This window comes from Anomaloglossus baeobatrachus, chromosome 6, assembly GCF_048569485.1.
Source record: "Anomaloglossus baeobatrachus isolate aAnoBae1 chromosome 6, aAnoBae1.hap1, whole genome shotgun sequence".
NCBI classification, from domain to species: domain Eukaryota; kingdom Metazoa; phylum Chordata; class Amphibia; order Anura; family Aromobatidae; genus Anomaloglossus; species Anomaloglossus baeobatrachus.
The window spans coordinates 1,819,174-1,832,759 of record NC_134358.1 but is presented as its reverse complement, the minus strand read 5'-3'; the positions used below and the strand labels follow the sequence as shown (position 1 = coordinate 1,832,759).

The following is a 13,586-nucleotide window of genomic DNA, read 5'->3' as shown; positions in this document are numbered from 1 at the left end:
ATAACATACAGCACATCAGCTCATAGAGAGGACTGCGCCCCCTAATGATAATATACAGCACATGAGCCCATAGAGATGATAGCGCCCCCTAATGATAATATACAGCATATGAGCACATAGAGATGATAGCACCCCCTAATAATAATATACAGCACATGAGCCCATAGAGATGATAGCGCCCCCTAATGATAATATACACCACATGAGCCCATAGAGATGATAGCGCCCCCTAATGATAATATACGGCACATGAGCCCATAGAGATGATAGCGCCCCCTAATGATAATATACAGCATATGAGCACATAGAGATGATAGCACCCCCTAATAATAATATACAGCACATGAGCCCATAGAGATGATAGCGCCCCCTAATGGTAATATACAGCACATGAGCTCATAGAGATGATAGCGCCCCCTAATGATCATATACACCACATGAGTCCATAGAGATGATAGCGCTCCCTAATGATAATATACAGCACATGAGCTCATAGAGAGGATAGCGCCCCCTAATGATAATATACAGCACATGAGCCCATAGAGATGATAGCGCCCCCTAATGATAATATACAGCACATGAGCCCATAGAGATGATAGCGTCCCCTAATGATAATATTCAGCATATGAGCCCATAGAGATGATAGCGCCCCCTAATAATAATATACAGCACATGAGCCCATAGAGATGATAGCGTCCCCTAATGATAATATACAGCACATGAGCCCATAGAGATGATAGCGCCCCCTAATAATAATATACAGCACATGAGCCCATAGAGATGATAGCGCCCCCTAATGATAATATACAGCACATGACCCATAGAGATGATAGCATCCCCTAATGATAATATACAGCACATGAGCCCATAGAGATGATAGCGCCCCCTAATGATAATATACAGCACATGAGCCCATAGAGATGATAGCGTCCCCTAATGATAATATACAGCACATGAGCCCATAGAGATGATACCGCTCCCTAATGATAATATACAGCACATGAGCCCATAGAGATGATAGCGTCCCCTAATGATAATATACAGCACATGAGCCCATAGAGATGATAGCGTCCCCTAATGATAATATACAGCACATGAGCCCATAGAGATGATAGCGCTCCCTAATGATAATATACAGCACATGAGCTCATAGAGAGGATAGCGCCCCCTAATGATAATATACAGCACATGAGCACATAGAGATGATAGCGTCCCCTAATGATAATATACAGCACATGAGCCCATAGAGATGATAGCGTCCCCTAATGATAATATACAGCATATGAGCCCATAGAGGATGATAGCGCCCCTAATGATAATATACACCACATGAGCCCATAGAGATGATAGCGCCCCCTAATGATAATATACACCACATGAGCCCATAGAGATGATAGCACCCCGTAATAATAATATACAGCACATGAGCCCATAGAGATGATAGCGCCCCCTAATGATAATATACAGCACATGAGCCCATAGACATGATAGCGCCCCCTAATGATAATATACAGCACATGAGCACATAGAGATGATAGCGCCCCCTAATGATAATGTACAGCACATGAGCCCATAGAGATGATAGTGTCCCCTAATGATAATATACAGCACATGAGCACATAGAGATGATAGCGCCCCCTAATGATAATATACAGCACATGAGCCCATAGAGATGATAGCGCCCCCTAATGATAATATACAGCGCATGAGCCCATAGAGATGATAGCGCCCCCTAATGATAATATATAGCACATGAGCCCATAGAGATGATAGCGCCCCCTAATGATAATATACAGCACATGAGCCCATAGAGATGATAGCGCCCCCTAATGATAACATACAGCACATAAGCCCATAGAGATGATAGTTCCCCCTAATGATAATATACAGCACATGAGCCCATAGAGATGATAGCGCCCCCTAATGATAATATACAGCACATGAGCCCATAGAGATGATAGCGCCCCCTAATGATAATATACAGCACATGAGCCCATAGAGATGATAGCGCCCCCTAATGATAATATACAGCACATGAGCCCATAGAGATGATAGCGCCCCCTAATGATAATATACAGCACATGAGCCCATAGAGATGATAGCGCCCCCTAATGATAATATATAGCACATGAGCCCATAGAGATGATAGCGCCCCCTAATGATAATATACAGCACATGAGCCCATAGAGATGATAGCGCCCCCTAATGATAACATACAGCACATAAGCCCATAGAGATGATAGTTCCCCCTAATGATAATATACAGCACATGAGCCCATAGAGATGATAGCGCCCCCTAATGATAATATACAGCACATGAGCTCATAGAGATGATAGCGCCCCCTAATGATAATATACACTACATGAGCCCATAGAGATGATAGCGCCCCCTAATGATAATATACAGCACATGAGCCCATAGAGATGATAGCGCCCCCTAATGATAACATACAGCACATAAGCCCATAGAGATGATAGTTCCCCCTAATGATAATATACAGCACATGAGCCCATAAAGATGATAGCGTCCCCTAATGATAATATACAGCATATGAGCTCATAGAGGATGATAGCGCCCCCTAATGATAATATACACTACATGAGCCCATAGAGATGATAGCGCCCCCTAATGATAATATACACTACATAAGCCCATAGAGATGATAGCGCCCCCTAATGATAATATACAGCACATGAGCCCATAGAGATGATAGCGCCCCCTAATGATAATATACAGCACATGAGCCCATAGAGATGATAGCGCCCCCTAATGATAATATACAGCACATGAGCCCATAGAGATGATAGCGCCCCCTAATGATAATATACAGCACATGAGCCCATAGAGATGATAGCGCCCCCTAATGATAATATACAGCACATGAGCCCATAGAGATGATAGCGCCCCCTAATGATAATATACAGCACATGATCCCATAGAGAGGATAGCGCCCCCTAATGATAATATACAGCACATGATCCCATAGAGAGGATAGCGCCCCGTAATGATAATATACAGCACATGAGCCCATAGAGAGGATAGCACCCCCTAATGATAATATAAGGCACATGAGCCCATATAGATGATAGCGCCCCCTAATGATAATATACAGCACATGAGCCCATAGAGAGGATAGCGCCCCCTAATAATAATATACAGCACATGAGCACATAGAGATGATAGCGCCCACTAATGATAATATACAGCACATGAGCACATAGAGATGATAGCACCCCCTAATGATAATATACAGCACATGAGCACATAGAGATGATAGCGCCCACTAATGATAATATACAGCACATGAGCACATAGAGATGATAGCACCCCCTAATGATAATATACAGCACATGAGCCCATAGAGATGATAGCGCCCCCTAATGATAATATACAGCACATGAGCCCATAGAGATGATAGCGCCCCCTAATGATAATATACAGCACATGAGCCCATAGAGATGATAGCGCCCCCTAATGATAATATACAGCACATGAGCCCATAGAGATGATAGCGCCCCCTAATGATAATATACAGCACATGAGCCCATAGAGATGATAGCGCCCCCTAATGATAATTTACAGCAAGTGAGCCCATAGAGATGATAGCGCCCCCTAATGATAATATACACCACATGAGCCCATAGAGATGATAGCGCTCCCTAATGATAATATACAGCACATGAGCCCATAGAGATGATAGCACCCCCTAATGATAATATACAGCACATGAGCCCATAGAGATGATAGCGTCCCCTAATGATAATATACAGCATATGAGCCCATAGAGATGATAGCGCCCCCTAATGATAATATACACCACATGAGCCCATAGAGATGATAGCGCCCCCTAATGATAATATACAGCACATGAGCCCATAGAGATGATAGCACCCCCTAATAATAATATACAGCACATGAGCCCATAGAGATGATAGCGTCCCCTAATGATAATATACAGCATATGAGCCCATAGAGATGATAGCGCCCCCTAATGATAATATACACCACATGAGCCCATAGAGATGATAGCGCCCCCTAATGATAATATACACCACATGAGCCCATAGAGATGATAGCACCCCCTAATAATAATATACAGCACATGAGCCCATAGAGATGATAGCGTCCCCTAATGATAATATACAGCACATGAGCCCATAGAGATGATAGCGCCCCCTAATGATAATATACAGCACATGAGCCCATAGAGATGATAGCACCCCCTAATGATAATATACAGCACATGAGCCCATAGAGATGATAGCGCCCCCTAATGATAATATACACCACATGAGCCCATAGAGATGATAGCACCCCCTAATAATAATATACAGCACATGAGCACATAGAGATGATAGTTACCCCTAATGATAATATACAGCACATGAGCCCATAGAGATGATAGCGCCCCCTAATGGTAATCTACAGCACATGAGCTCATAGAGATGATAGCGCCCCCTAATGATAATATACAGCACATGAGCCCATAGAGATGATAGCGCCCCCTAATGGTAATATACAGCACATAAGCCCATAGAGATGATAGCACCCCCTAATAATAATATACAGCACATGAGCCCATAGAGATGATAGTTACCCCTAATGATAATATACAGCACATGAGCCCATAGAGATGATAGCGCCCCCTAATGATAATATACACCACATGAGCCCATAGAGATGATAGCGCCCCCTAATGATAATATACAGCACATGAGCCCATAGAGATGATAGCGCCCCCTAATGAGAATATACAGCACATGAGCCCATAGAGATGATAGCGCCCCCCTAATGGTAATATACAGCACATAAGCCCATAGAGATGATAGTTCCCCCTAATGATAATATACAGCACATGAGCCCATAGAGATGATAGCGCCCCCTAATGATAATATACATCACATGAGCCCATAGAGAGGATAGCGCCCCCTAATGATAATATACAGCACATGATCCCATAGAGAGGATAGCGCCCCGTAATGATAATATACAGCACATGAGCCCATAGAGAGGATAGCGCCCCCTAATGATAATATACAGCACATGAGCCCATAGAGATGATAGCGCCCCCTAATAATAATATACAGCACATGAGCCCATAGAGAGGATAGCGCCCCCTAATGATAATATACAGCACATGAGCCCATAGAGATGATAGCGTCCCCTAATGATAATATACAGCACATGATCCCATAGAGATGATAGCGCCCCCTAATGATAATATACAGCACATGAGCCCATAGAGATGATAGCGTCCCCTAATGATAATATACAGCACATGAGCTCATAGAGAGGATAGCGCACCCTAATGATAATATACAGCACATGAGCCCATAGAGATGATAGCGCCCCCTAATGATAATATACAGCACATGAGCCCATAGAGATGATAGCGTCCCCTAATGATAATATACAGCACATGAGCTCATAGAGAGGATAGCGCACCCTAATGATAATATACAGCACATGAGCCCATAGAGATGATAGCGCCCCCTAATGATAATATACAGCACATGAGCCCATAGAGAGGATAGCGCCCCCTAATAATAATATACAGCACATGAGCCCATAGAGATGATTGTGCCCCCTAATGATAATATACAGCACATGAGCCCATAGAGATGATAGCGCCCCCTAATGATAATATACACCACATGAGCCCATAGAGATGATAGCGCCCCCTAATGATAATATACAGCACATGAGCCGTAGCTATAAAAGACAAAAATGTGGCAGCCTCCAAAACTGGAAAAAAGGTAAAAATGACATAAAGGATTCACGACATGAGTGAAGCCGCTTGTAAAGGCCGCAGCGTGGCGGCACACTGGTACATGCACGCGCCATAGTCAGGTGTCCATGTCTTACAATAAGGATAACGTTTGGAACACCATTCCAAGTCTGAACTGGGTGCAAAAACCTAAAAAAACATCACTATGGGGAGATAAGGCATGCACACCAGTGACTATGTAAGGGGAATACATGGAATAGCAGAATCTGCTGTGTGAATACTGACTTGAAAAATCCAATAGCTATATGTAAAGTGAAAATGTGAAAAATGGAACCTGCATTACTGCCATGAACATATGAATCAAGAGAAATTTAGCTACTGAATTGATCAATGCAATAGACCCCAACACTACGCCAAAGTATTTCTCTACGTTGGGGTCCCTAGCTTGTGTGTGTCCTCTCATGCAGGTAAAAAACTTACCGTGTATGGGAAGCTGAGACCCAGGCTATATATGCGTATGATATGGATTGGCAATAGGTGTGGTTGGGGAGGGTTCCCAAACGAAAAAATACTAACAATAAGGATAACGTTTGGAACACCATTCCATTTTTTCAGGTTTTTGCACCCAGTTCAGACTTAGAATGGTGTTCCAAACGTTAGTGTTGGGGCTCTATTGCATTGATCAATTCAGTAGCTAAATTTCTCTTGATTCATATGTTCATGGCAGTAATGCAGGTTCCATTTTTCACATTTTCACTTTACATATAGCTATTGGATTTTTCAAGTCAGTATTCACACAGCAGTTTCTGCTATTCCATGTATTCCCCTTACATAGTCACTGGTGTGCATACCTTATCTCCCCATAGGTTTCCATGTCTTGTCTGAATTTGGTTTCTGGCACATTCTTGTTATTTCTCTAGGATTCTGCTTCTGCTACGTCGAACGATTTCCATGAGCCTGAACGGTTAAAATACCAATGTTTGCAGAGCACTATATAACCGTCAGGTGTGAACAGCACCGCAGCTCTCCCACCACAGAATGGTGATTGTCATTGTATTTATTCTCAGGAAATCAATAATAACGAGCTTCACTTCACTGAGAAATGGTTCCATGGGAAGCTGGGAGGGGGACGCGATGGACGCCATATTGCCGAAAAGCTGCTCCATGAGTATTGCACAGAGACTGGAGGGAAGGACGGAACCTTCCTAGTACGAGAGAGCGAGACCTTTGTGGGGGACTACACGCTGTCTTTCTGGTGAGACCTCTGTATCTATCGAGCTCCCTCTAGTGGTGGCTGTATAAATCTGTATGTAGTGAGCTCCCTCTAGTGGTGGCTGTATAAATCTGTATGTAGTGAGCTCCCTCTAGTGGTGTCTGTATAAATCTGTAAGTAGTGAGCTCCCTCTAGTGGTGTCTGTATATATCTGTTTGTAGTGCGCTCCCTCTAGTGGTGGCTGTATAAATCTGTATGTAGTGAGCTCCCTCTAGTGGTGGCTGTATAAATCTGTATGTAGTGAGCTCTCTCTAGTGGTGGCTGTATAAATCTGTATATAGAGAGCTCCCTCTAGTGGTGACTGTATAAATCTGTATATAGAGAGCTCCCTCTAGTGGTGACTGTATAAATCTGTATGTAGTGAGCTCCCTCTAGTGGTGACTGTATATATCTGTATGTAGTGAGCTCCCTCTAGTGGTGATGTATAAATCTGTATGTAGTGAGCTCTCTCTAGTGGTGGCTGTATAAATCTGTATGTAGTGAGCTCCCTCTAGTTGTGGCTGTATAAATCTGTATGTAGTGAGCTCCCTCTAGTGGTGTCTGTATAAATCTGTATGTAGTGAGCTCCCTCTAGTGGTGTCTGTATATATCTGTTTGTAGTGCGCTCCCTCTAGTGGTGGCTGTATAAATCTGTATGTAGTGAGCTCCCTCTAGTGGTGGCTGTATAAATCTGTATGTAGTGAGCTCCCTCTAGTGGTGATGTATAAATCTGTATGTAGTGAGCTCTCTCTAGTGGTGGCTGTATAAATCTGTATGTAGTGAGCTCCCTCTAGTTGTGGCTGTATAAATCTGTATGTAGTGAGCTCCCTCTAGTGGTGTCTGTATAAATCTGTATGTAGTGAGCTCCCTCTAGTGGTGTCTGTATATATCTGTTTGTAGTGCGCTCCCTCTAGTGGTGGCTGTATAAATCTGTATGTAGTGAGCTCCCTCTAGTGGTGGCTGTATAAATCTGTATGTAGTGAGCTCCCTCTAGTGGTGGCTGTATAAATCTGTATGTAGTGGGCTCCCTCTAGTTGTGGCTGTATAAATCTGTATGTAGTGAGCTCCCTCTAGTGGTGGCTGTATAAATCTGTATGTAGTGAGCTGCTCCCTCTAGTGGTGGCTGTATAAATCTGTATGTAGTGAGCTCCCTCTAGTGGTGGATGTATAAATCTGTATGTAGTGAGCTCCTTCTAGTGGTGGCTGTATAAATCTGTATGTAGTGAGCTGCTCCCTCTAGTGGTGGCTGTATATATCTGTATGTAGTGAGCTCCCTCTAATGATGGCTGTATAAATCTGTATGTAGTGAGCTCCCTCTAGTGGTGGATGTATAAATCTGTATGTAGTGAGCTCCCTCTAGTGGTGGATGTATAAATCTGTATGTAGTGAGCTCCCTCTAGTGGTGGCTGTATAAATCTGTATGTAGTGAGCTCCCTCTAGTGGTGGATGTATAAATCTGTATGTAGTGAGCTCCCTCTAGTGGTGACTGTATAAATCTGTATGTAGTGAGCTCCCTCTAGTGGTGGCTGTATAAATCTGTATGTAGTGAGCTCCCTCTAGTGGTGACTGTATAAATCTGTATGTAGTGAGCTCCCTCTAGTGGTGGCTGTATAAATCTGTATGTAGTGAGCTCCCTCTAGTGGTGACTGTATAAATCTGTATGTAGTGAGCTCCCTCTAGTGGTGGCTGTATAAATCTGTATGTAGTGAGCTCCCTCTAGTGATGACTGTATAAATCTGTATGTAGTGAGCTCCCTCTAGTGGTGGCTGTATAAATCTGTATGTAGTGAGCTCCCTCTAGTAGTGACTCTATAAATCTGTATGTAGTGAGCTCCCTCTAGTGGTGACTGTATTAATGTGGATGTACATTTGGGGGTCATACAGTGCCTACAAGTAGTCTTCAACCCCCTGCAGATTTAGCAGGTTTACACATTCGGAATAACTTGGCATTGTGACATTTGGACTGTAGATCAGCCTGGAAGTGTGAAATGCAGCAAAAAAGAATGTTATTTCTTTTTTTTTTTTTTTTTTTTTAAATAGTGAAAAGTTTATTCAGAGGGTCATTTATTATTCAACCCCTCAATCCACCAGAATTCTGTTTTGTTCCCCTAAAGTATTAATAAGTATTTCAGGCACAAAGAACAATGAGCTTCACATGTTTGGATTAATTATCTCTTTTTCCAGCCTTTTCTGACTAATTAAGACCCTCCCCAAACTTGTGAACAGCACTCATACTTGGCCAACATGGGAAAGACAAAGGAGCATTCCAAGGCCATCAGAGACAAGATCGTGGAGGGTCACAAGGCTGGCAAGGGGTACAAAACCCTTTCCAAGGAGTTGGGCCTACCTGTCTCCACTGTTGGGAGCATCATCCGGAAGTGGAAGGCTTATGGAACTACTGTTAGCCTTCCACGGCCTGGACAGCCTTTGAAAGTTTCCACCCGTGCCGAGGCCAGGCTTGCCCGCAGAGTGAAGGCTAACCCAAGGACAACAAGGAAGGAGCTCCGGGAAGATCTCATGGCAGTGGGGACATTGGTTTCAGTCAATACCATAAGTAACGTACTCCACCGCAATGGTCTCCGTTCCAGACGAGCCCGTAAGGTACCTTTACTTTCAAAGCGTCATGTCAAGGCTCGTCTACAGTTTGCTCATGATCACTTGGAGGACTCTGAGACAGACTGGTTCAAGGTTCTCTGGTCTGATGAGACCAAGATAGAGATCTTTGGTGCCAACCACACACGTGACATTTGGAGACTGGATGGCACTGCATACGACGCCAAGAATACCATCCCTACAGTCAAGCATGGTGGTGGCAGCATCATGCTGTGGGGCTGTTTCTCAACCAAGGGACCTGGCCATCTGGTCCGCATCCATGGGAAGATGGATAGCACGGCCTACCTGGAGATTTTGGCCAAGAACCTCCGCTCCTCCATCAAGGATCTTAAGATGGGTCATCATTTCATCTTCCAACAAGACAACGACCCAAAGTACACAGCCAAGAAAACCAAGGCCTGGTTCAAGAGGGAAAAAATCAAGGTGTTGCAGTGGCCTAGTCAGTCTCCTGACCTTAACCCAATTGAAAACTTGTGGAAGGAGCTCAAGATTAAAGTCCACATGAGACACCCAAAGAACCTAGATAACTTGGAGAAGATCTGCATGGAGGAGTGGGCCAAGATAACTCCAGAGACCTGTGCCGGCCTGATCAGGTCTTATAAAAGACGATTATTAGCTGTAATTGCAAACAAGGGTTATTCCACAAAATATTAAACCTAGGGGTTGAATAATAATTGACCCACACTTTTATGTTGAAAATTTATAAAAATTTAACTGAGCAACAAAACTTGTTGGCTTGTAAGATTTATGCATCTGTTAATAAATCCTGCTCTTGTTTGAAGTTTGCAGCCTCTAACTTATTTGCATCTTATCAAACCTGCGAAATCTGCAGGGGGTTGAATACTACTTGTAGGCACTGTACATATTATAAATCTGCAGGGGGTTGAATACTACTTGTAGGCACTGTACATATTATAAATCTGCAGGGGGTTGAATACTACTTGTAGGCACTGTACATATTATAAATCTGCAGGGGGTTGAATACTACTTGTAGGCACTGTACATATTATAAATCTGCAGGGGGTTGAATACTACTTGTAGGCACTGTACATATTATAAATCTGCAGGGGGTTGAATACTACTTGTAGGCACTGTACATATTATAAATCTGCAGGGGGTTGAATACTACTTGTAGGCACTGTACATATTATAAATCTGCAGGGGGTTGAATACTACTTGTAGGCACTGTACATATTATAAATCTGCAGGGGGTTGAAGACTACTTGTAGGCACTGTACATATTATAAATCTGCAGGGGGTTGAATACTACTTGTAGGCACTGTACATATTATAAATCTGCAGGGGGTTGAATACTACTTGTAGGCACTGTACATATTATAAATCTGCAGGGGGTTGAAGACTACTTGTAGGCACTGTATATATTATAAATCTGCAGGGGGTTGAATACTACTTGTAGGCACTGTACATATTATAAATCTGCAGGGGGTTGAATACTACTTGTAGGCACTGTATGTAAAGCTGGGTTTACACACTGAGACTTTCTAGCGATCCAACCTGCGATCTCAACCTAGCCGGGATCGCTACAAAGTCTCTGGTGAGCTGTCAAACAGGCAGACCTGGCCAACGACCAAACAGCGATCCGGACCTGCAGAGCGACTAGCTGGTCGTTGGGGACGTGTAAAAAAAAAGCAAGTGAACTTCACCCGACTTCATTTAATGCCGCGCGGCTCTGTCTGTGTGCCATGTAAATAAATAAATAATTTAAAAATCCGGCGTGCGGTCCCCCCCTATTTTAATACCAGCCAGATAAAGCCATACGGCTGAAGGCTGGTATTCTCAGAATGGGGAGCCCCACGTTATGGGGAGCCCCCCAGCCTAACAATATCAGTCAGCAGCCGCCCAGAATTGCCGCATACATTATATGCGACAGTTCTGGGACTGTACCCGGCTCTTCCCGATTTGCCCTGGTGCGTTGGCAAATCGGGGTAATAAGGAGTTATTGGCAGCCCATAGCTGCCAATAAGTCCTAGATTAATCATGTCAGGCGTCTCCCCGAGATTCCTTCCATGATTAATCTGTAAATTACAGTAAATAAACACACACACCCGAAAAATCCTTTATTAGAAATAAAAAACACTAACAAATTCCCTCATTACCAATTTATTACCCACAACAAAGCCCTCCTTGTCCGGCGTAATCCACGGTCCTCCAGCGTCGCATCCAGCTCTGCTGCATGCAGGTGACAGGAGCAGCAGAAGACGCAGCCGCTTCTGTCACCTCCACGCAGCTAATGAAGAGAGCCTTGTGATCGGCTGAGCTGTCAATGAGGTTACCTGGATCCAGCGGTGGATCCAGCGGTGGCCGCGGGTAACCTCAGTGACAGTTCAGCTGATTGCGCTACTCACCGCCGCTCCTGTCAGCTCCACAATGAGGTGAGTAGCGCGATCAGCTGAGCTGTCACTGAGGTTAATCGCGGCCACCGCTGGATCCAGTGGCGGCCACCGGGTAACCTCAGTGAGAGCAGCTGGTAACCTCAGTGACAGCAGCTGATCGCGTTAGTCACCTCATTTGCTGGTGATTTCCCCCCCCCCCTCTCTCATACTCACCGATCCCCGATCACCGGCGCTGCACGGCGTTCACTCTGTTCCAGCGGCTTTTCCTTTTTTGAAAAAGCCGGCCGCTCATTAAACAATCTCGTATTCCCTTCTTTCCCCGCCCACCGGCAAATGTGATTGGTTGCAGTGAGACACGCCCACACGCTGAGTGACAGCTGTGTCACTGCACCCAATCACAGCAGCCGGTGGGCGTGTCTATACTGTGCAGTAAAATAAATAAATAAATAATTAAAAAATCCGGCGTGCGGTCCCCCCTATTTTAATACCAGCCAGATAAAGCCATACGGCTGAAGGCTGGTATTCTCAAGATGGGGAGCCCCACGTTATGGGGAGCCCCCCAGCCTAATAATATCAACCAGCAGACGCCCAGAATTGCCTCATACATTATATGCGACAGTTCTGGGGCTGTACCCGGCTCTTCCCGATTTGCCCTAGTGCGTTGGCAAATCGGGGTAATAAGGAGTTAATGGCAGCCCATAGCTGCCACTAAATCCTAGATTAATCATGTCAGGCGTCTCCCCGAGATTCCTTCCATGATTAATCTGTAAATTACAGTTAAAAAACACACACCCGAAAAATCCTTTATTAGAAATAAAAAACACTAACAAAGTCCCTCATTACCAATTTATTACCCACAACAAAGCCCTCCTTGTCCGGCGTAATCCACGGTCCTCCAGCGTCGCATCCAGCTCTGCTGCATGCAGGTGACAGGAGCTGCAGAAGACACCGCCGCTCCGGTCACCTCCATGCAGCTAATGAAGAGAGCCGTGTGATCGGCTGAGCTGTCACTGGATGCAGCGGTGGATGCAGCAGTGGCCGCAGGTAACCTCAGTGACAGCTCAGCTGATCGCGATACTCACCTCAGTTGCTGTGTGGAGCTGACCGGAGCGGCGGTGAGTAGCGCGATCAGCTGAGCTGTCACTGAGGTTACCCGCGGCCACCGCTGGATCCACCGCTGGATCCAGTGACAGCTCAGCCGATCACACGGCTCTCTTCATTAGCTGCATGGAGGTGACCGGAGCGGCGGTGTCTTCATTAGCTGCATGGAGGTGACCGGAGCGGCGGTGTCTTCTGCAGCTCCTGTCACCTGCATGCAGCAGAGCTGGAAGCGACGGTGGAGGACCGTGGATTACGCCGGACAAGGAGGGCTTTGTTGTGGGTAATAAATTGGTAATGAGGGAATTTGTTAGTGTTTTTTATTTCTAATAAAGGATTTTTCGGGTGTGTGTGTTTTTTAACTGTAATTTACAGATTAATCATGGAAGGAATCTCGGGGAGACGCCTGACATGATTAATCTAGGACTTATTGGCAGCTATGGGCTGCCATTAACTCCTTATTACCCCGATTTGCCAACGCACCAGGGCAAATCGGGAAGAGCCGGGTACAGTCCCAGAACTGTCGCATCTAATGTATGCG

The 13,586-nt window shown here is 44.7% G+C and overlaps 1 protein-coding gene across 1 annotated transcript in view; it reads left to right on the top strand.

Annotated features, from left to right (window-relative positions):
- Nucleotides 1-13,586, top strand: part of LOC142316900 (1-phosphatidylinositol 4,5-bisphosphate phosphodiesterase gamma-1-like) — a 157,246-nt gene that overhangs the window by 52,540 nt on the left and 91,120 nt on the right. Inside the window, 1 exon segment of the mRNA XM_075352668.1 lies at nucleotides 6,797-6,984. Within this exon segment, the coding sequence (XP_075208783.1) occupies nucleotides 6,797-6,984 (188 nt within the window).